This window comes from Frieseomelitta varia, unplaced genomic scaffold (assembly GCF_011392965.1).
Source record: "Frieseomelitta varia isolate USP_RPSP 00005682 unplaced genomic scaffold, Fvar_1.2 scaffold_53, whole genome shotgun sequence".
Taxonomy (NCBI): Eukaryota; Metazoa; Arthropoda; class Insecta; order Hymenoptera; family Apidae; genus Frieseomelitta; species Frieseomelitta varia.
The window spans coordinates 105062-130035 of record NW_025110290.1 but is presented as its reverse complement, the minus strand read 5'-3'; the positions used below and the strand labels follow the sequence as shown (position 1 = coordinate 130035).

At 45.5% G+C, this 24974-nt stretch overlaps 1 protein-coding gene across 2 annotated transcripts in view; it reads right to left on the bottom strand.

The window, feature by feature from the left end:
- LOC122533426 (visual system homeobox 2-like) overlaps positions 1–24974 on the bottom strand; it is a 59025-nt gene that overhangs the window by 14276 nt on the left and 19775 nt on the right. For both annotated transcript variants that reach the window (XM_043663081.1, XM_043663082.1), the window contains exons 3-4: positions 8728–8818; positions 7522–7645 (exon numbers count right to left, since the gene is read on the bottom strand). In XM_043663081.1, coding sequence (XP_043519016.1) covers positions 7522–7645; positions 8728–8818 — 215 coding nt within the window. The remainder of the gene's footprint in view (positions 1–7521; positions 7646–8727; positions 8819–24974) is intronic.

Genomic DNA, 24974 nt, shown 5'->3' with positions numbered 1-24974 from the left:
TTATATCCTCGAAACGAGCCAAACTTTCAGCTTTCCTCCCTTTTCTTCCTGTTCATCGATTTAAACGACCAAACGGGTCTAGCATCCTCGAATCTACCACTCGCAGCGAGGTTCCGCGACACGAAGCGATACGACGAGTCGCGCGGTCGCGTCACCGTCTTCACCGACGACGCGTTATTGTCGCGAGCCATTTTGGTAGCGGCGAAGAGGGAGACGAGCGTTTTGTTCTTGTCGTCTGGTAATGCGCCACTTTCGCGGCAAATTGTGCGCGGAAACGAGTGGATTAAAAATGAAAATTCCTAATGTTCCTACGGGGAGGGGCGAGGGGGATTATGCTTCATTTCAACGATTACTTTTCTCCTTGAATCACGCACTTAATTTTCTGCTTGTCCTTGCGGTTGCTCGCGTCTGTCGTTTCGAAATAATCTCGTCGGACAGACTTCTTTGCGTATTGTGCGTATTTTTTACTGACTGTTGCTTTGTCATCCTCTATCGACAGATTGTGCAGATAAATCGGGATGTATTTAACCTGTTAACCGGGATAGACGAGTTAATTTCGTTATTGGAATCCCAATCTTTGAACGTGATAATTTCTACACTTATTTTTAACTAATTTTTAATGTTTCCTAAGAATTATGTTATATCTATTAAAAAACAAGTCATGTTATGATTTCATTTACAACAACCAAGATTTACCAAAAAAAATGATCAATGTGCTTTTATTAATTATTAATTCCTTTACTTTAGGAGCCTTTGATCAAGAAATGACCCGGTTAACAGGTTGAGTACAGTTTATCAGAGGATCTCGGAAGCAATTTAAAGAAAGGAGCTTTGTTACGTTTGATTAAATTCTGCTCCGTAAAAGCAAGATCCAAAGTCACCGGGGAGCATCTTTATTTTCCAGTCCATCGCTGTCTGTTGTTTTACTCATTTCCGTGTGTCGGAAGAAAAGAACCTTCCGTTTACAACCAGGTCAGTCTACCACATAATTCAGTGGCAAGAACGACAAACTGTTCCTCGAGGAAATATTGGACGAAAGCAATCGAAGAGTCGAGGATCTTTGTCGTGCGAGATCGAATTCGAACGAGCCTCTTAGCTCGATTTTACGGGCGATAGTTCACGCTGCCGGCATTCCATTTCGAAATTTCTCAAAAGTAACGCCATTTTGTTAGGTCGGAACGAGTTATTCTCGGACGATATCTCAACGACGTGGTAACTCACGTATTAACGAACGAGTTCGCAGGAAACTGAAACGCTTATTCTCTTTCTCCTTGGTGCCACATTTTTACACGGGAACTCGAGAGGCAACGTTCCATTTTTTTTTTTTTTTCTCGTTGCGAAACGAACGACGTGACGAATATTATCGTTAAAAATTTACATTTTCCCCTTCTGAAAAATAGTGAATATTTTTCTCAACTAGAATAAACCATACTTGACTAACAACCAACAGCTCTTTTCGAGATTACGTTCGATGGTGGATTTTGAAGTCGTACAGAATTCCGATTTCCGCGAGTCAGTGGTAATTATGAGATCGTGAAACGTATCGAGCCGAGAGTGAAGAATGATCGTGCACGATCGAAAGGAAACGTCGAAGACCTCGCGCGTCTCGGTCGCGCTGCCCTACCTGGCAGAGCTCGTTCTAACGAATCCTCAATGGCGCCTCGTCTGAAACGGGGGACTGACAATGGGGCCCTGTTGTCAGGATGGGGGCTTCCTTCAGTGGAACCTTTGTCAAAGAACGTACGTGGAAGCCGGCTGAGAACCCTCTAGAGGACTGCGTGGATGACTTGCGGTCTCGCGAGCCGTTCGTCGCTACTTGAAGTCGATTTTTCTTTTTTTTTTTCTCTCTCTCTCTCTCTCAGCAGCGCAGCCAACCGGCTTTCCACTTCTCTTGCTGGACGCAACATGATTGTACGAGCCACGTCAAAATTCTTCGCTAATGGGTCGCTTATGGTTGGATACGCGTGTTGTTTTTTTGAACGAACCCGTGGGAGTCTCGGGCCTCATTACCCGGATAACTTCAACCGGGAAACGGACTTCTTTTCCTTCGATTTGCATTCCGATTTGCTAGACTTGTTAGATATTTGCTTCCGGCAAAGTACGCTCGAGCTGGTTCGTTAAAAAACGAATCTCGCGCATCGAAAAGGAAAGAGCAGCGAATGTTTAAAAAGCAGCTTGTGTTTAACAAGCACGTGGCACGTGTTGTCAAATTAAAGTCATGATATTCCAAACGCGGTGGAAACATCTTTCTGTATCGTACGGGTCCGTCTCGAACCTGCGGCACGATTTATTATTAAATCCTTGCGCGCACAGCATCGCTGAAATTAAACGGTAATTGAACGGTGATTCGTGGTGTCATTTCGTCCAAAACACTTGGCAAGGTGGGACGACCCTACCCCCTCAGCTCGGTAGGTATATAATATATCGATCACGCTGAAAGGACGTGTGGCGAGGCAGCCTGTAATTTTCGCACCCCCGTAAGAAGTTCGTAACCCTCCGAGCCACCGAAATTACGTCCGTTTGTGCGAGATTCTACGCGCCAATCAGACGCAGTCTCATTGCCAGCAGGAGAACGATCGCGATAACGAGTAGTCAAGTCGATCGGTCTTTCCTCCTGTATGGGGGTGAATTTGGAAACCAGGCGCTACTCCCTCGAGCCTCGTTGGGTTTCTTTTACGACAGCTTGGCAAAAAATCTATCAAGCATTTCCAGCTGTCAGTAGAGTACTCTGCGCGGAGCAGTTGTTCGTACCTTGATAACTTTTAACTAGACAGCAATTAATTTTCACCGACGAGAGGGGAATTATCCGAGTTCGATCGCCGCGGCTCAGTTTATCAGGCGCAACAACAAAGATATCAATTTTTATGAAATTACAATGTTGGATTGAGTGGACAGAAGCAATGGAGCATTGTTCTTCTGTCTTTAAATTTATCCGTATATTTGAATAATGTGAACAACTGTATATATAAACTTTCTATTTCAAGACGATTGTAGTGCACGAGGTGATCCACGCGGAGTCCCTACACACACACATACACACAGCAAGGACCAACATACAATAGTACAAGACAATAGATGTCGCGATTAGATATCATTTATACGCATTCGTCGATATATTTGCTTTTTGCTCCGACATACAAAAATTTCCTTCTTGATGTCAGATAAGATGTTTATATTTAAATTCTGGCCATTTGCTTCTGAACAGAAGCAACATGCACAGAATCGGTCGCAGAAACTTTCGATTATGTTACTAGACGCGCGAGTCGCATGCACAATTACACGAACAGACGGGACCGGAGGTCTGTCGAAGACATTTCGATTAACTTCACCGCAGGAGCGTTCCGGCCTCTCTTTCTTTGGGTTGTCAGCAATGGAAGAATTGAACGACACGCGACACGATGAATCGGAGAGTGTAACATTGACAATTATTGCGATCCTTTTTAGCACGCATTATCGAGAATGTCGTTGATGTTCGTGAAGCGTCCCGATGCGTGTGTATGCAAAGTTCCCGTGATCTTGAAGAAGCAAGTATTGTCGCCGAAATGAATACCTACCAGTGGCAAAAGTCTCAGCAATTTCTCATTTCGTCGCAGAGAGAAGACGAAGAAAGCGCTCCTAGCGCTTGCCATTCTTCAAAGAAGACGTTTCCCTTTTCTCTTGTGCCTCTTTGTCCCGGTTCGAGATTAGAAAGCCTCTCAATACCAAAAATCAAGCAGCGTCGTCTCAAAGAAAATGCAGCGTTACCTCTACATTTTCCTGATGGGACGAGCTCGCGTCAGACGTTACAGAGAATGAAACTATCCCGAAAATGAAACTAGCACGTTCTACGCTCGCGCAAACCGTCCTCCCGAATGAAACGCGTAATTTCTATGTATCGGGTTGCGTCGCCTGCATAAGATTCAATGAGCATAACTAATTAATTTGTTCAGGTCCCATTGGCGTAACCGAACCCACGCGTTTAATCAAGTAATAATTCAACGCGCGAAACCTGACAGACGGCGCATTGTCAAACCGCTCACTGGACACGATAATTTCATTTGATAGCGGAAACAGCCGCTTCCGGTCTTCTCTTTCTTTCGACGTTAACGGTTCGTTACGGTTCAAACGGCTACGGTTAGTCCATCAAAATTTTGTCGTTGAATTCGTCGGTCAGCCATAGAACGCGAACTAAACGTCTCGCGGAGGAGATTTCGTTTCACGGGATCCTCGACAATTCTCTGTTTAACGGAGCCGTTTGTTTCTGCGTCGTCGAATAAATTTTAGTCGGCGGTGGTTGGGAACAACGAACACGCTCGCCGGGCGCGCATCAACCGCCAGAAAATGCCCCTAATCGATATGAAAACTGGCCGGCGCGCGGCAACACACTCTTCGTGTTGTTTCGCGACACGCGCGTCAGCGTGGCGCGCGCACACGAACGCACGGGAGAAACAAAAAAAGAAAAAAAGAAAAAGAAAAAATACGCGGGACAAAGGGTCCGGAAAAGAGGAGCTACAAAGAAATTAGGAAAGAAATAGGGGGGTCGGAGTGGTCGCGGAACAGGCATGAACAGAGCAAGGGACGAAGAAACTCGATGGAGACGACGCGGCCGCGCCGCGTATCGAGGAGCGGAAGGAAATTCACGCGGCAACGAATCGGACAGAGAGGCGACGAGAGTGATGACGGCGAGCAGGAGGGCTCGCGGCGTAGGACCAAGGCAGGAGGCGCAGGGGTGAAGGTAGAATGAAAGAAGAGGTAGAGAAAAGACGAAGAAAGCCGGCACTCCCACACAAAAATATCACCGTTAACGATTACCAACCCCTCTTTTCGTCCCGCGCGCTCGTTATATTGTGTCCCCGCCGCGCGCGCAAATTTAGAAACAAAAGACGGGTGGAAGGCGCGGTCTGATTGGCCGACCGGTCCGCGACTCGTCTCTCTGATTGGCCCGCGGGACCGCACCCATCCTGCAATGGCCGCTTTGTCGTTTCACGGCGCCGTTACTCTCTTCCTCTCTCTCTCTCTCTCTCCCTCTCTCTCTTCCTTTCTCTCTCTCACCCCTTCACTCCTACTCTCTCTCTCTCTCTCTCTTTCTCTCTCTTTCTCTCTCTCTCTCTCTCTCTCTCTCTCTCTCTTTCTGTATACGCGTCTGTACGCTTCAGCCACGAAGCTTCAACAACCCCGTGAATCGCGACTCGACTGTACCTACCTACCTACCTACCTACCCCTTTTCTTTGCACTCCTTTTTACTCTTCTTTCTATCTCGTAATCCTTCTCTCCCTCTCTTCCTCTATTTCCCTCCTTCTCATCACTGCTTCTCTCTCTTTCTCATTTCATCTAACCGACGCTATCTTTATCGTCCTTGCTTCCATCATTTCTTGGCCACTTTCGATACCGTCTCCTTCTAGCTGTTCCTTCGTTCGTTACGTTACCACTGTTCTCGTTATCTCTCTAACCCTCGTCGTCCCGCTTCCTCGAATTAGGCGTATGAAATCGGAGCGAGCACGATTCAACAGCGTGTACGCGCGTCCGCTGGACATTCGTGCATGAACACGGGTAGACGTTAGCGCGTGTGCAAGCCCACGTGCCTAGTATCGGGCTATACCTTCTCGGAGGATTGGAATTTTTCTTTCCCGTCTCTCTCGGTTCCATTCAATTTTCGTTGGTCGTTGGCGAAGGGATATCCACGGCGTTTCGAAGGATTAAGGAAAACGAAGGAGAGGAAACAGCGGAGCAAGGATTGAGGGGTAAATCACGATGCGAGTGTGAGGGAGGAGGAACAAGGAGAGAAAGGGAAGTTTGTCCCGGGTCCGCCATGCGGAAACCTATCTCAGCCTGGTACTCCACGAGTCCGCGGTAACTAACCGTCAGCCAGGGAAAATTCTCCCTTTTATAGTCGCGCCTTTTGGACTTGCCATTCTCCACCCCCGACAACCAGCCGCCACTGCACCCCTTGCCACTTTCATTCGCGACTGTTCTTTCGCCGCTCTATGTGCATGTTGTCGATAATTCTGCGCGATATCACCACCGCATCGAACGAGATGTCATTCGCGATCGGGCAAAGAACAAGTGGTGGCTCGTTGCGTCGATGATTCGTAAAATTGTTCCGGTGTTCTATATACACGTGGATGGATGTACAAGCCGATTATTCGAATCGATGAAAGAAATCAAAACTCTCAGATTTTTGTCAGGGAAATCTCTCAAGGTTGTCCGGTTGTAAACGATGTTGCTACTGCGTGAAAAAAATATTATATGGTAAATCAGCAGCCAGTTAGAGGGTTGTAAACGACCAGCATCTTCGTTATATCATTATGCGGGTAACGTATGAATTTACGGGATTAATTACATGGTAATTTACACAAATGTAACTAACACCGGGCATTCGCTAATTGATAATGATTCTCTTTGATGAACGAATGAGCGTTAAATTTGTTTGCGAAGTCGTTCTCTCGTTGTTGTGTCGCTCTGAGCCCGAATTTTCAACGATAAAACGACGTGCGTAGTAATTGCATGAAAACGTATTGGAGCTTTATATTTCCACTGATTATATCATATAATCGTCACGGGCAGCACGTTAAATTTTCCAAAAGCGCGTTACGTTGTTAATTCCCGTTAATGAACAAAATTATCATTAAAGCAGATTGTGGTTTTAATAGCGAATTATTGTCGAAATTTCGCGAAAGCGAAACGCTCGCGAACTATTCGAGAATGTGAATGCTTGCACGTGAGCGACGAAAAGTGAGCGCGCGGCGATTTAACGTTGCCCGTCTTTATAAACCTCGCGTCAACGTTAACTGAAATGAATTGCACTGTATGTTAATCTAATACGTAAATTATGAAAACGACGCGCGCAAGAAGCATTGTTCCCTCGTTGAAAGCGACCACTTTCAATTTACACATTGTAATTCACGTAATTCGCGGCTGAAAATGGCCCCCTTTTTATCACAACTTCGATTTTCTTCCCTTGTTCGCTGTGTCGCGTTCCACAGTCCCGTGCAAATTAATTCAATTAATCCTCGAAGCTTCACAATCACGTAACATTTCGAGGACAATGTCTCAACTTTTATTTCGAATTCCAAGTGTTTAACTCGTTGGAGATCGAGCAACAATTCGTCATTTGTTCTTGTAATTTCTGCAATTTCTTTTTTTTTTATGAAATTTCATCAAACTATAGAACCTAGATGAAACACACGACGATGAAAAAATATTAACCAAATCCTTTCAATTTCCTCTCACAGCCGTAATGTCAAAAAGGTAGAATTTAGTAAGAATTGTATTTAGTAGCAGATTGATTGAATAGAAAGCAACGTTGCTCCTTGACGGATTAAAACGGAACAAAATATTTTCGAACGTACGCGATCTTCGAATCGACGAGACAGGTGAAAAGTTAGTGGTAGCCTTTGATCAGTTCGACCGGGTTTGTAGGAATCTACGTAAAGAAACTCGATACTCCTGAGTCGCGAATATCACAAGGAAATGGTGGTATCGAAGCCGTCCGATTCGTGGGTCAGAAGGTCGGATTTCATAGGTCTTTTGATTTTCGCTCACCTGTATCCTGTCTTCGGGCAGATCGGTCCGAAGGCTGAGCATCTCGCGAGCATACACGTCAGGATAATGGGCTTCCTTGAAGGCTGCCTCCAGCTCCTCCAGCTGCTGTGACGTGAAGATCGTCCTGGAGCAACAACCGTATGAACCTAGTTATATGCCATTACAGCTTTTCCCTTAAAGCTAACCTACACTCGGAAAACGAAAGAGGCCGCGCAGTGAAAATGAAACGGGAGAGTTTCGTCGGTGAGAATCGTAGAGAGAAAAAAAAAAAAAAAAAAGAAAACGTTCGATCGTTTCGAATAATGACGAGAAACAATTTCGTCGACCGGCGCAGTCCGAGCAAAATTAAATTCTATACATTTTGGCGAAACGAATTTCGAACAAATCAATCAGCGCAAATCTACCTTTAATCTCCATCGACTGAATTTAAAACAGATTTCATAAATTTTACAATGAAACGTGCCAGCCGCGAGAAATTTTAATTATACGCGCTTTTAATTTACGAATACAATAATTGTTCGTTCAGTATCGTTCAATCGGCCTCCAACAACAATTTTTAATCTTTCTCGTCGATAATACTCGAATACGTGTCTTACGTAACTTTCCAATGGAATCGATTTCTACCGATGAATGTAGATGTGTATCTTTCAACGATCGAACGGTGCCCGAATTCGTTGATCCTAGTAAGTGTACAATTATCGTGGAACAGTGATTGCATTTGGATTGTCTGTCACTTCAAAATAGCTGAAAACTCATTATCGCGGGGTGGGGCTGTTCGATTACACGATGAAAAGTCTAAAATGATATATGCGTTCGGAATAAATTTATCATTATTGCCGGGCGAAAATCACTGAAACGCGAACGATTGTCTCGCAGAGAGCCGTGGATAACCAAGCGAAAATGCGGAAGAATAGCTCTCAACGTTGCGTCGAAAATTTTGCCCGGTGGTTATTAATTATTCGCGCGTATTTCTATCACGCTGATTTCACGTTACGCTCCAATCAAAATTTTTATACAGACCGCCGCCAAACAGAATTAATGGCGGCACGGCGTTGCGGGAAACGGCGAAAAATTCGATGAAACCAAAAAAAAAAAAAAAAAAGAAAAAAAGGAAAAAAAAGAAGAGAGGGAGAGAGAGAGAGAGAGAGAGAGAAACACGATAAATAAAAATGTGGTTCCCGAACAAAATGCGGGTGAGACACTCACCTATGACGGCGTTTCTTCTTCTTCTTTTTACTGAAACCAGAGAGACCGTCGACCGTGAAATCTTTCCCGGATTCTATATTGTGCCCGACACCTGTAACAAGATCATTAAATTTATTAAATTTCAACAAAATACACGCACAACCGGGGGGGTATATACTAGCATTTCAAAGCTAATGATGTTGTGGTTAACCGAACGTGGATTAAATAACCTTGCATAATTTGTGGCTGTATCTTCTTCCTTCAAAAAATCATCATTAACGTGGTTCGATAATCCATCAGATCTGAATTCTAGCCGTGCGCGTACGTCGGGGGATCAAATTACCCATTATACCCGATTTGCCAATAAATCGAGACCAGCCATATTCGTGCAAATTGTATCGGATGCGGGTGTTGTACGTGTGTCCACGTATTCCTTCTTTGACTCTCGTTCGTTAACGATTAATCGTGATTAATCAAAGTACAAACGGCAACGTTCACTCTTTAACCTAGTTTTTGGCCGGGGTTTGAAGTTGGGAAAATTGAACAGAAAGCAGTGTCTGTCTTGGTAATTGAAAAAAAAAAAGAAGAGAGAAAGGAAAAAGAAAAAGGTCGGACTGTCAGCAGACCGTAGGAGAGATCAAAACGTAGGAAATAAGGACTCGGCGCAACCTAAATTCGCGTAACATTTTCATCCGTTCTCATGTTCCAATTTTACCCTTTGAAGCATCGCCACGCAACTAAGAAGCACGTAATGCGATTCTATTTTTCCATTTATCGTTCGCCCCTTTGTCCGGCACTGGCAGAGCGTCGCATTTAAAGCATTATCTACTCGGTCCGAACAAAAAAGAAACGCAATTAACGGGGACGTGGTGCACACGCGTGTTTCGATCGGAAAAACTCGCGGAGATCGGAACATAATTTCCACGCGCGATATCGACTGTCGCAGCGCGGACTTGACACTCGATATTCCGGCAAAATACCCGGTAAATTTGTTACCGATAACAGAATTTCGAATAGTTCGATGGAGCAGCCCCGGAGGTGGAAAAAAATTGACGTCGAAAATAGGGGGGGAAAAAAAAGTAAAAAAAGAATAGAAAGAAAAACGCAGAGAAACCGAAGGAGAAAAATATTGGGAAACCCTGTTGTCCGACTGGTCGTAGTACAGGGATTTTCATCTCAAAAATCCAGGTTCCCCAATTAGGGAGCTATTAACGGCGCGTGCGCGTCAGAAAGAAGAAAAAAAGCACACGTTTCTCCTTCTTATTTTTTTTTTTCTCTTTTTCTTCCTTTAAACACACCGCTCGTGACTCGACAGCTCGTGCACGCTTTGCAGGGTAAATGGCAATTTTCTACGTGCAAGAGGGGCAGGAAATTAGAAAGGTTCGCCGAGATAGCGAGCGGATAGGACTCATGGCCCGAAAATAATTATCAATTATAAATTAATTTCGAATTAACGAGCGAAAACCGGCTCCGTGGCGCGCGCCGCTCCACAATGAAACCCTCTCCCCGGGGCTAACTCGTTACTACAGTTGTTGCTGCTGCTGCCAGTCGCTGGTGACGCTACTACCGGCAGCTAATTAACTATTAATTAAGAGCTTAATTCCAATTATACGTGTTCTTCGACTAATTGGACCCACGAAACACATTGCTGACGTAGTTACGTCACGTGATTACGATTACACCACCTGTCGCCCTATTTCTTTCTAGAAAATTATTTCCACGGATTATTATCATCAAGTTCCCGCAGTTCACATTAATCGCAACGTACATACGTCTGCTGTAGCGCGCGATATAGTTGACTCTTTATGATCGGCATTAATTTAACTGTGACATTTTTATAAAATTTCCGTAATCGTTGGATGATTTTTTTCGATAGACGTGTTGCAAACATAGACAATGGAAAATAAAGTTTCTAATCTCTAATCTGTGTCTTGTTTGAACCACTATGTTTTGAATATGTTAATATTCGAATGTTATATTATAGATAGAATAAAGTGTTTGCTACTATGAGTTTACTATCACTTTGCTCTGATAATATAATAATCGAATATTAAGTTATTTGAAAAACAGAGAGTTTACTGTATTGCATTTAAAGTGGGAAAAATAAGACTGAAAGGAAATAGTATTCTTGTGTACTTTTCCAATGATTTACGAGTGTTTAATTTACGTGTGTTTTTGAGTACTATGAGAAAACATCACTGAATCGTGGATGTTTATGCATTTGTAGAAAATTTGATAGTGCGAAATTGTACAGGATGCAAAAATATTTGTGTATATTGTATTATCTGATACATCAAACAATTTTCTACCAAGATTCTATTTTTCAAATTATAGTCTTTGAGAAATATGCATAAAAATTTTCATTAAAATCCGCAGTCTATTTATCGAACTAAAATGATAGAAGCATTCATATAAACCTTGAGGACAATTCGATCTTGAGTGTCTATAAGCATGAACTATAGAAAACGCTCCTCTAAGATTTTACACGGACAAATTTTTAGTTTATACGTCATTTTCATTGCGCTTCCAGCTAATCGCAATACCGACTTGTATATTTCACGTCTTGTTCGCGTCGATGTTTCATTGCTGGATTATTCTCATTGACAGTGAGAATTGCGTGGCGTAAATTGTCAGAGCTGTCGCGGGAAATAAAGTCCCTTAGTTTCGCGAAAAAAAAAAAAAAGAAACATTGCCGGAGCTAGTTTTCCGAACGCGTGAGCACCGAAAAAGCCACGAAACTCTGGGAAACAGAGAGCGAGAGAGGAATTTCGACGAATTTTGAGTCGAACGGTTTTGTGAACGCGACCGACATAGAACACATGGCATGCGAAAATAGCGGAGGCTGCTTTTAAAATGTATTGTTAATCCTTCCTTTTTCACCCGCCCTCGTATTCTGTTCTCTTGCTTTCTTCCGTGTTGCATTTCACCGCTTTTTCAAAACGCCTCCCCAAAGTCAAACGAATAGCTTTATAATCATTGGAGAAGCTCGCACGAAAGAAAGAAAAGAAAAAAAAGAAAAAAAAAGAAAAAAGAGACGCGGAGGAATGAAAAGTGTTTCGTTTCTGACTAGAACTGACTTTTTTTACTCTGACTTTTTTTTATTGCGGCAACGTTTCCTGGAACGTAAATGTATTTTTATATCAGAAATCGCTCATCGTTTTTTCATGTTGCGTCATCGTAGGTAGAATTATCCGTTCCCGAGGAATTTTCGGTTTGCAATTTATCTAACGAAAGACATCGCCGGTGTTACTCTTATCTCGGCACGGTCGACGGGAAGGAAAATATTCCAGCTGTGTCGTCACGAAGACGAAGAACTTAATGAGGAAGCGTCGGGTGCATTCAGTCGATTCAAGCAAATTTCTTGCACGCCGGCTTAATTTTATCCAACATTTCTTCCCTGCGCATACACGCGCCTTTGTGCATCATCTTGCAAGCGACTTTTCCGAGCTGAGAGTCAAACAAATTTTGCTCTATTTATTTTGTCAATTTGCTCAATGGCACAACTACCATCTTCGGTTAGAATTACTTTCGTTAAATCCGAAAGGATGAAACATGGCAAGCAGAAACAATCGGGAGGAGTAATCAATAGTAATGTACTTTGTTCGTCATTGTTTGATGTATAGAAGAACGTAAAAAATATTTCTGATCAATGATTGACAATTTCTTCAATACGCCGGAAAAATACGAGTCAATCTCCGTGCGCGCGCGCGCGCGCGGATAAAAAAAATGACGAAGTCGAATGGAAAATAAATATTTGAGGCTCGACTGCGCACAGCTTAAGACACCGAGCATGAAGTTCGCGCGATGCATTGTTTCACAAGATCGTAGAGAGGCCTCTTTACGCAACCCCGGCTCCGCGTTGCTTCCTGCTCCCGGCTTTTTAAGTACGCTTATTTACCGCAAGCCGTCGAACCAATCGCTTTGCACGTCGGAGGACGTGGACGCAAGTGGCTGCAGTGGATGCTAATAATGCGAAGAAAATGGTGTTGCTATATACTACGTCGTCACAATTAGCGGAAAATAAAACAGACGCGTTTGTCGTGCATCTTTTTCACTTGATTCCTGCAATAAATTAGATTTGTCATTTCAAATCGTACGATTCGATACAAACACATTCGCATCCAGACTTTCTTCGTATCTTTTTCTTAAAGATATTTGTAGATATTTTTCACAAAGTTCCTTTCTCTTCACGCGAAGAAGTCGAAACGATATTTTAAATCTCTTGAGACGCAGTAGAATTTCGTCAATCATGTCGGAGAAGAAGTTCAAATAATAGAGACTCGCTGGTTGTTTTCTTATTCTTATTTGTTTGGAGATAGTAGACAAGGATGACAGAAGTTTATTAATTACGAGTTCGTACATATCCGAGGTTCAACTGATTCTATTGTATATTTGAGAACACACTATATATATGAAAAAATGTTTCGGACGAAAATTGTAAGGTGTCGATAATTTCTTGTAATAATGTTTGAAACAGTTTTTCGCGTCGCTCATATTTTTCGAAACGTTGGACATTCTGAGACAAACACTCTATATTCTACGTATATAAGTAATATCCTGTCTCGTCTCGCATAGTCATTGAAAAATAGCGACCGGTGACACGAGTTTTGTTGGTCGTGGAAATAAATTCTTCTCGCGTGAGAATGATCGATATTAAACACGGCAGGAAGCGTCAGGATGGCTAAGTAGGAGGCTGTAACCGAATCGATTAATCAAATCCAGTTAGCTATTACGGAACCAGCGGGACGCGTTTGCCCTCTACCCTGATATATTCTCGGCTTCCCAGCGACCGATGCTTCTCTCTCTCCTCTAATTTGTCCTGGATCTAATCCGTTCGTAGTGCCCTCGAATATCGTGGGATGTCGCGACCTCCCTCGGGAACTATGCTAGGGAGACACCGTGTTTGCGCATACAGCCCACTTCAGAAGCAATTGTTTTTAATCTTCTCGACGAGAGAACTCGCAAGATTACGTTCTCGTAGCAACGAATTGGCCGTCACTCCGAGCCGTTTTTATTGAACTTGATGCAGGGCATCGGAAAAGGTCGATTAGACGGTTGAATTTGTAGAGTTTCGCGCGGAACGGACGACAGTGACTGCGGTTGGTTTCTACGACTTGCTTGGCTCGATGAATATTTCAAACGCGAGACCAAAAACTCGACGAGATCATCCCTCACCCTCCGAAATTTGCAATTCAAGCTAGTTTTTTCAAACTTTCTCCATCTTTCGCGGTAAAGTATATCAATTTCAAAGTTACTGTCTGCGAGGAGAGTGTGCGGCTCAAACGAGCCGCGTTAAACCAGGAGTTGGCAGACTCGGCAGCCAGCAACTTGAACTCCCTTCCCTCGTTGGCTGATCGTCCTGCGCGCGATTACGACCGATGGAACACAATCATCCGCGAAAGTATCTCCCCCTCCCCCTTGCCGCCGCCGCCGCTGCTGTCAGGAGCGGCGATAAAAGGAAGAAATCCGGCAACTTCAGAGAAAACTTTGCGGTCTACTCGGCCAGGAGCACGGACTTTGTGCACACACAGAGCCAGCTCGGTGAGAGAGAGGCAGCTCTCGAAACACCCTCTCGCCTGAAAACAGTGGTAGTTTCCTGGCTAAATATATTCACGCCATGCGTACGTACGTACACTGCGAGACCGGGCAGGGTTGTTTCGCGTACACACACACACACATACAGAGGCAACCTTGACGATTACACGAAGATTCCATCGCACATCCCCGCGCGCGTTTACGGTGGTTGATACGAGCCATCGCGTGTGCGTGCGTGTTCCGAAAGGCTGAGAAAACGCCAATGTGCACGTGTGTGCGTGCGTGCGTGTGCGTGTGTGTGTTTGTGTGTGTGCATTGGCTCGTGGAGCATCGCGGAGAGGGTGGCGAGAGACGGTGGCGGTACTTGGTGGTGGTGGTTGCAAGTTCCTAAGCGAGGGTGTGCGCGGCGCTGTCGGGTTTCAGGGTAGTTGGAGGGTGGTTGCCATCGGTGTGTGTCGGTGGCAGGCCGGTTACCAGGCAACCGGCAATAAAGGAGCGTGGATAGCCAATGGCGGCCCTCAATACACCCCTTCGTCTAACACGGCTTGTTTTCCGTGCTTAAGAGCGAGACAGAAGGAGCTTTTGCTTTAGTAGCTGTTAAGACCTTAAACCCGTGGCCTTGCTTGGCTGGCTGCCTTGCGCCAGACTGCTCGCATCTAATAGAACCTCTTAGAAATTGACGGCCTGTGTTTCTTCGATAATTGATATTCTAATCCTGCCTGATGCCGCTTCTGACCGCCACCCGATCGAAACCCCGTGAAATTGCGTTTAACGTTTCATCGACGGACAAACGGCTCGCCGTCCTCCATTCCTCGATTTGCTTTTCTTTCGTTTTTCTACTAAATAAAGAAGAACCGATAAGAAACGACGAACAAAGTTTTGCTTGACAACGGCAGGAAATGTTTGTTTCAAAAAATTTTTCCTGGCCGCTCGTCTCGATCGTTATCAGAGGATAAAACGCATAGGAAACATTGATGCAAGGATTTTGTACGAATACGTTCAATCGCATAGTAAATTTCCACCGCTTATTTTACGTTTGTCTTACATTTCCAACGGGGCCTGACATCTGCCCTTCGCCACTCGCCATTCGTTGAAATTGCATCCAACTGGACACCAGACGGAAAACTCGATACGGTGAAGACCGGTCAAGAGAATGAGAGGCTGTGGAACGGCGAGTTTACATCGAGCAAATGGAAACGCGCAAAGTGTTACGAGACGGAGGGATGGGTCAAAAACGTCGTCACGTTGTTACACAGTGGCCCGTGTGTACAGTGTCCCATGGGGAGGGCGAAGGTAGCGCATAGCACACCCCTGGGACGTCTTCAGCCGTCACTTGTCCGTATTAAACCAGGGTACTAATCCCGAAATTTAATTTGAAAATCTTTTCATCGCACCGTGTCGTTTATCTCGTTCTCCTTGTTCATCGTTCCCGGACTCTCCCTTCAGCATGTTCGCAATGCACCGCGAAGACGTTTTAAACCCGGAGAATTACCCGGGCTTTTGTACGTCGTAATTGAAAATTCGTTTCCGCCCCTTTTCGCGGCCCGGAGAACGGATAAATGCCCTTTCGTGGATTCATCGAGAGAAATTACCTCGTCGCCGGGTGAATGAGACGACTCGTCGTCGTCTCCTTAGTCCCGCGCCGCGAGACGTGCGATTTTCCCGTTTTTCGGCCTGGCTGTCGTTTTATAAACGAAACTATGTAAATACGTGACGAGCTCGTGAAAACAGCCGGATGATTAACGAAACAAATGTTCAGTCTCTCAACCGAGCTCGCACTGGTGTCGCGCTCGTTGTCAGGAAAAATTAGATACATGCCAGGGCAATTGACAACCGAAAGCTCATTGAGAATTTCATCGCCGAGCAACAAACTGTTTTCAAGAACGTAATTGTTCGTTGACAAACTGTCTATTAAGAAATTCTCTTTCCTTCCAAGTTCGTTCCTTCACACGTCGACGACATTCATGGATCACCCGTAGTTTACGATGTGAAATCGCGTAGCAACCCCTCCCTATGTGAAAACGACATTACAAGTCAATTTGATGCGCCAGCCTTCGCTTTGCTCTGGCCGTCCTTTTCTACGAGTCAGCGCGTGAAAAATACTGTCTGCACAGCGATCGCGAAATGTTAAGTTGCACTTGGCAGCAAATTTATCACTGGCAAACGACAAGGGATACAATTAAAATTGTTAATGTTAATACATACAATTTCTGTGTTATTGGCTGTGTCATCGATTTTCTTTTTTTTTTTTTTTTTTTTTAATCGATACTTGGATTTATCTCTACGGAAAGTAGAGTATTAGCTGACAAGTAACGACAACCAAAAAGCAACGGAATCTAATGAAAGTCATAGCTTTTCCATTCGAGGATCGTTTCCAACGCCTGCCACATACTAACCCGAACACAGAGCGTGCGAAATACCGGCGCTACATGAAATATGCATCAGGTCGAGAATTATTTATCGAGCGCGTGAAACATGTAACGTGGTCGTTTACATAGCCGAAAGGGCGAATGGAGCGTATCCGAGTGCAGTCGATGCTTGGATACATCCCTCGGGATGTTTCGGTAGATTAGGGACCCTCAACGCTAGGTAGTTTTGCTGCACCATGTAACACGCTGTAAAACACTTGTAACAGACCGGCAGCAGCTTAGGGTAAGCTGCTAATGCTTTCACGATGTTTTCGGGGTCGAATTAATTTGGCCGGTTCGATCACTCGCCCTCTGGAGACTTCGAGTCGATTCGCTTTGTGCGTTTTGTCTCGCTTTGCATTTTCTTTCTTCCCTCTTTTTTTTCCTTTTTTCTCCTTTTTGTTCCGTCCGTGTCTTCTTTCATTTCTCAAGTGTTCCCCCTGGGCTGGAATTCCATAATAGGAAAGAGAAAAAAAAGAAAAGTGTAACAGATTCAAATTGCAGAGTCGCGCGGTTGAGAAAGATGGACGCTTTAATTATTTTAGATACAGCATTCGAGACCGACAATGGTAACGAAGACGTATAATTAACGTTCAGGAGGTGGCGCGGCGGGAGATGAGTTTTCTTTTAAGCAGCAGGAATTACGTTGTTTCTCGAGCCAACGATTCGCGCATCCAGCGTGCATAATACAGCAGTAATTAAGTTCTCGGGTAAAACTAGTTCCCGACAGGTTATTTCGCGAAAACTCGACGGTTTAATCACGGTTACTGCGAAACGCGTTTCATCGATCCCGGACTTCACAATCAGAAGGCCGTAGTCCCCCTTGAATGGCGATAATTAATGAATAGGACGTGGCCGAAGGAAAAAAAAGCCGAGTAAAAAGAAAAAAAAAAAAAAAAAGAAAAAAGAAAATAGAATAACGAATTCTACGTGGGCGTATTTCTTGGAAGCGTCTCTCGACTCTCTCTTTACCCTCGATTACCCCACGTCGTTTCTTTTTCTTCTAAGGGCTTCACACCTCGTGGTCAGAAACGTGTTTTCACGCGCGTCTCTCGTACCATTCTCCGCAGGGCCGCGGTGGCCATGCTCGAAATTCGACCCTCTACGAATGGTGTGAATATTATGATGGCCACGCATTCAGGTGCCAGCCAAGGACAATGGGCAAAGTGTTGATTGCCCGAAAACAACGCGTTGTTTTTACCTACGCGAACTGCGTACTTTTTTGTTCCACGGTTGCCTCGCGTGAGCGGACCGAGTCTTCCGTTGTAGGATGTTCAAGGTCTCCTTAACTCGTCCACCGAGCAGAGAGTGGCTTTTTTTCTATCGATCCGCCGACTCGCCAGCTGATCCGGACACAAGCCTCGATAATTTGCAGAGCCGAAGCCAGCGGCTGTTCGTTCGTTGTTCGCAATTAAATCGAAAAGCTGGAACCAGCGAGCTCGGTTTCTCAGAGTCGAAGACGATAGGAGAGTGAGCACGACGACGGTCCATCCGCGCGTCCGATTAATACCGAAATTGCTGCTATCAAGCAGCGCATTAGGCACTTCCGTGTGATTAACGCGAGCGTTCCGCGTAGAAGCGTTTCAAAGTCACCGGCAGAAAAGCCTCGGAACCGATGAAAGGAAAGTAGCGGGCGGCAAACAAGAGAGATGAGTCACGCAATTTCACCGAGGACGCTCTCGCGCTGTCTACCTTTACTAAATTACATTAAATACTTAACGCACACACGAGCTTCCTTCGTCGTGCGCTCGGACGGCACGCGAAACGCATAATTACGGGTCCTCCTTCTCGCAGGAAATTCAAGAGGGTCAGAGTGAAAGTGTGCGCGCGGATGTTACCGCCTGGACGCGGTAGGACGCGGTAGGACGCGGTTTTCAGCGAATCGTCTCCCGGAAAACGAGGGACGCGCGTTTTACGGAACGAAACACCCAACAACCGTCGAGATCGCCGACGCCTTGGCAATTCCCGAAACAAATTCGCTTCCAGCACGTGTGCGATGCAACTTTACGTCACGGCAACCCTTGCGTAATATATATGGAGAACAGAGAGAAGGAGATTCGAAGAACAATGGATGAACAGAGAGAGATTTAATTTTGACTAGCAAGAGATACAGCGACCTAGAGAGAAAGAGAGACGGGAAAATAGACGTAGTATATACACTTCTCTGCTAGTCGAAGGGTCGAAAAGAGAGAAGGAACGTTTAGGACAGAGAGAGGTACAAGGGAAGAGCACGCACGCTAGAAAGAGAAAGACCGGCAGAAAGTGAGAGAGGGAGAGGGATAGAAAGGGAGGGAGAGTGCACCCTATGCTAGCTACCCCTTTCGACTGGGCAGTGCCGGCATAAGTCAGGAATTCCTGGCACGCGGTATATTGCGCGGGGGTGGAGGCCCGGCGGTTATAAGCTATAGTCTCCGGCGTGGCATGGCATGCACAGCCATTTACTTCATTATGTCATTAAGCTTAATGGTCCTGGCCCTAACACGGTTCTAGACTATAGCCACTTCTACAGTTCGTCCCCATTAACTCCTCTCTCGTGCCCTCGCTAGCTAGTCCCCCGCCGTCGCCGCCGCCGCCGCCGCCACCGCCTCCGCCTCCTGTCCACCCACCGTCGGTGTACTCTTGTCTGTTAGCATCCTCGTGAACCAGCCCGGGGCTCACAATGAGCATCGACTTTACGCCGATGACCGGCTGAAATTGCCGGCACACACAGCGCCGTGGAAAATTTCCCGAGGCTGGTCCAACCATCCAGACGTACGAGGACGTCGATACTAGGACTACACGTACAATCGCTGTTGTTTCGCGGGGCAACGATGTCCGTGAGAAGCGAGGAAACTCTCGACGCGTTGCGTCGCATGGCTTCCACAGCGCGCGAGTAATGATAAATTCTTTCGCGGCACAGTACCAACAAACTATTCTCGAGTCTGGAAAAATGTGTACAAATTAATTCGACTCTCTCTCTCTCTCTCTCTCTTTCTCTCTCTCTCTTCAGTCGCGACTATTAGCGCGTTATAAAACCCCGAAACGTTGGCGACCAAGCCACAAGCGGTGGCTTTTAATTAGAGAATCGCGAGAGAATCCCAGACACGATGGGACAAAACTCACTCGTTAACGGAGCGCGCGGCAACTAAGTGGCCGGACTCGGTGAATAATTGTTCGCCTGAAAACTACCTGCAATCGCGTCAGTTTCAAAGGCAAGAGATCGAGATCGACGTCAAGCGGAAAGCTCGTTCGCCGACTCGCGCAGCCGCTCTAAATCTAGCTTTCGTGCCCTACCGGGGGTTTCATTTTGCCTCACGTGCGCACATACACACACTCACACACACACACCCCCGCATAGTCCGGGGAACAGTAGATTTTATGCTGATGATCGGGCGAAAATTGTTCGCAGCATCGCGTAAAATTTACGGTATTCATAAGAGTCGCGCGATCGTGTACGTGGCAGCAGCGAGCACGAAGCGAGCTTTCAGCCAACCCCTTCCAAATCCGTGCTCGATGGAGACGCGAGGGTCGCAAACTTGTTACAGCACTGCTTGGGGTTCTAATAATTGGAGAGCGCCAAGCCAACGTTCCACCACTCCTGGACAAAAATATTACTTATCGAGGAACGATGCGTGTTGCGTTACGCTCGTTTCGATCGAACATTTTTCTTTTTCTTTTTTTTTTCTTGCCGCGCGTGCAATTTTCAAAATTATCACGTTTATCGTCGCTTTTATCTCGACGCACCTCGGACCGTAGAAATCTACCTGCTATAACAGTATAACAAACGCGTGATTATGAATTGCAATTAAATTAATTTTAAAATAATTTTTTATTTCGGAAAAGGAAAAGAGAGAGATAAAAGAGACTTTCGTACAGAGACTATCGATTCAGTGACATGAATTAACAATGCCGTGCAAAGCACCCTTTGAAAATAGAACGGCTAAACATCGGGAATTAAATGAAAAGCGGAGCTACGGCTTGAAATTGTCCCACGAGTGAATGATTTCATAATTATTCTCCGAGTGGCGGGCTATGCTCGATTCAATAATACCGGCAATGCGATACGCTCAATGGCGCAATTAATCGTCCCATGGCTATGCAGACTTCACAGATCTTCTCAACAGCGCGTCACATTTCGCGTTTGTCCGTCTATCGTTGTCCGCAAAATTGTCTGACTTTTTGTCACGCGAGAAGCCGAGTCGGAATTAAAGCGACGTGCGTTTCCGCGATGAGAAATCCTCCTGGGAATCTTTTTTAATTCGGCCACGAGCGAGACCAGCAGCAGACGTTTCGGGCGAAGCATATGCAACGTTTCAGGAAAGTGTTGACTGCCGACTGTTTTCGAAGTAACCTAATATTTTAGTAGCCGAACTCTACATATTTTGTTCCTTGGCGCCAGACAACCACATATGTCGACCTAAATTTAGTTCTTGAACTACTCTTCGTCACGTCTCATCCCTTACTGTCATCGTAGAACTGTCTCTTCTCTTTTCTTTTTGTCTTTTATCAAGTTTGCTTTATCGAGTGGTTGGAATTATTACTTTCCTTATGAACCAAATGTCGAACGCGTTGGGAAAAGATGGCAGCTAGAGTGTGAAAATTTAAAAACAATCGGCTTCGAAAATGCAAATTTAAAAGTTGAATCTTCGAATCGGTCTGTGGCGCGGGGGGGTTTGAATTGGTAAATGGAGGTATTATTTAAAGCAGCGAAAGAAGTTATCTAATCTTGACGAAGAACGTCAACGAAGGAAGGGACTAACTTAACGATCTGTCGGACAAACTCCTCGGCGTCTTGTTGACTCCCCTCAAGGTCGACGAGAAGAGTCTAATTGTCTCTTCCAGAAGAGAGACTTGGCAAGCTTTCAAATTTCTTTGCTTACAAATTCATAAGGACCTCGGAAAAAATACACCTCCTCTCGAAGGAAATTTATTGAAATTAGTACAATTAGCGGATTCTGCTGGATTCACGGACGGGAGAACGCGACAGTTGAGACGTCTCGTGATATCGATCCGTGCATCGATTACACCAACGGCGGAAGTGGAAGTCGAGCTTGAATGGAAGATATTGAACAAAGTGTTGGAGACTCCATCGGACTTTGAGGAGACGCTTGTAGTATATAAATATATGTGACGCGCTCCGTTACCGTCATCGTCATCGAGTAACATACGATACAACGATGACGTCTTTCTTTAATTGAAGGAACGCGTTAACAACCCGTTGGCAAGACTCGTGAAGCTGTCTTTCAAACGTAGAACCATAAGAAATTTAATCCAGAAGAGCACTCACATCCTCAACACCCCGTTTTAAACAGCCACCATTGTCTTTCTCACTTCAACCGACCCATCGACGCCGGTCGAAAGAAAGACGCTCATCGTGTAACCCCATCGTGCCGGGTGATAAATTCGTGCGAGGATCCTACACAGTTCCGTGTTCCTTGGCATTAGTTCTTATCCGTTCTCTTGCATCTCTCTGTCTACCTTTTTTTCCCCACCACCGGTTTTTCCATCCCCTCTGCCGCTCGGTGGCTCGCCCTCTTCCGCTCAATGGAATGCGCCCATCGTGGAAAATCGCACCGGTGAAAAGGTGTGAATCTCCGGCCCTCGAAAAAGAACGACAATGCCCGTGTTGGCGCGGCACAATGAGCCTCTAAACCCACAATGTAGCCACTGTATCTGTACGAACGACAGCGAGAGGGCTTCTCGCGCGCCGCCCCCGCACAACCCCCGGAACCCCCCTTTTCATCGGCACAATCCTACCGGCAAGGAGTCGAGGATGCCTGGATGTTCTCGAAAGCACATTTTTCAGCCGCATAATATTTATTCGTCTCCGCGGGTTGTATCGCTTTAAAGTGGCACCGGTGAAACCGAAAAATCCTCCCCCCTCCCTCCCTCCCTCCCTCCCTCCCTCGTCGGTCGACAGGGTGACACAGAGAAGACGACGACACGAAAGGACGACGAGAAGAATGGTTAGGTTATATTTTTCCTGATCGTGTCCCGCGCGAAACTCTGTCGTCCAATTTCTAACTACCGTCACCGCCCATTTCTGTCAAAATATTTCTAAAGTTACGAATCAACTTCCTACCTTTATTCATCGTATCTTCCCCCTCGTCGCGATGTTCCATTCTTTTGGATACTACTCCTTTCTCTGTATGGGAATACGTTCATGTAACATCGCCCCACCGAGAAAGGGTTCGAAATTTTTACGTTCCGGCCCATCGTGCCTTTCGCTCTCGAAAGTACCCGCAAATGTGTGTAAATCGGTGTGCGGCGGATCTCCATGTGTCCATGGAGCGCGTACCAACGCACAGATCATTGTTCGTTGTATTGTCAAGCTCGCGGGACATGGCGTCCTGCTTTTTGTCGGGACCAGCTGAGTCAAAATGGCCACCGGTTTTGATGACGTCACGATTTCGCGTGCCACACACGCAATAGGTACACGCATCGATCCCGTTTACAGTGTCGGACACCAGCCAATAGGTGTACACGCTTTCGTACACGAAACGCGTACGGTCCTTGGTCGTTCACTGTTCTTTCTTCGGAAATTCTTCTCGCTCGAGGAAGAAATTCTATCAAGACCGAGAGACCGATCGCGAACGGAACGTCGCGAAGCTAATGACCTCTATTCAGATCGTGCCGTTAAAAGTATGAGCGCTTCTGGCTCTCGCTTAAAGCCGCGGGAACCTACTAAATTCACCGGGCAAGAACGTGTAACGAGTTCCTATTAAAAATAAGCGTCCTTTCATCGGCTCGAAGTTTCAACGCCATTCAATCCAAAAGATGAATTTAACCGGTTATCAGAAAGGGTTTCATTCTACTTGGTCATAATTGCGTTCTGAACGCGTACGTGCAGATACGTGTATGTAAGTGGCGTTAGAGAAATTCAAAGTGTGTGTATATATATATGTATATATATATATATATATATAGAACATCCTCGCCCGATGTGCTCTAAATGCAGCACGTTGCTTCCTCGAATTTCCCGTTGGAAATGAGCGAAGATATTCAGAAACACAGACTCGTTTGCCGATTGAAGAAAAACTGGGTACCGATTAGTTGTATTTTCTATCCTTTCATCTGCGACGGACGTACTTGCCACGTACCTACTTTAACCTCTTCCTTGTTAAGAAAAAAAGTATAGATATTGCGATTCTTATCGAGCGAGAGAGCACGGGCAAGTCGATCTAAAGTGTCGATCTTTTTACGCGTACCAAAGCGAAATTCTTCTTCGGTATTATGCCCTGCTTCGTAAGGTTTTCCTTACGGGTGTGCATGTTTATTACGGTGCTAATGAGCACCAGCTAGTAATCAAAGCAAATGTTTCATGACACGAGTGAAAACCGTTTGAAGGCTTTTCCTTTATGTCGTTTGGCCTTCGTCGCGCGACTCGTACGCCTCTATTTTTGTCCTCGCTTCTAAACTTCATTTCACGTAAACGCCACCATCATCGTGCACGCGCGCGATCGAAGGAAACCTGACGTTTTCTCTTCATTTTCCTTCGTTTTTTCGCCGGCAGAATATTTCCAGTGAATTTTCTTGTTTCTTTTTCTCTTTTCTCTCTCTCTTTTTTTTCGCAAATCAGTACGTTATCTGCTGGCGTGTTTTTGATTACAATTCATTCCCCATGTTTACCCTGCCAGCCGGTGGTGGTACAGGTTCGTGCAGACAAACCGCTGCTCCAGGCACTGACTGTTACTAATTAAGGGCGGTTTCAGTACGCGTGTTAATTCTTAATTAATATCTTTGTTGCCTCCTCCGACGTAGCAGCCCTCGGTACCCATTTCTCGTTCGTTCTCGCATTCTCTCTCTTTCTCTCTCTCTCTCTCTCTCTCTCTCTCCCCCTTCTCACTCTCTGTCTTCATCCTCCCTCTTTCTCTCGTCTCTGCTTCTTCTCTCCCGCGGCACCTCCGCTTTCTCACTTTTTTTTCTTCTTCGTTCTGATTCTCCTCGTCTCTGCTCCACGTCCTTTCCTCTCTCTCTTTCTCTCTCTCTCTCTTTTTCTCTCTCTTTCGCGCGCACGTTCAACCCTATCTCTTTATCTGTCTTCAGCAACACCCCAGCCCTACACCGTCCACCCACTTCTCTTCTGAAGTCTCTCGAATGAAAGGAGATGTATGGGAACACACGCGCATCTCGAGCCACTATGATAGGTACAATCGGTCACGAGTGACGAAAGAAAAAGCAAGAAAGGACTGCGGAGGAAGCGCGTTCCTCCGATTTACCGCTCAACCGTTTCAACCGGAGAATCTCTTTCGCGACGAATCGAGAAATCGTTGGTTAACCCCTTTGTCGCTTAACCCTCGTGATTCCTCTTTCTCTTTCTTTCTTTCTTTTTCTTTTTTTTTTTTT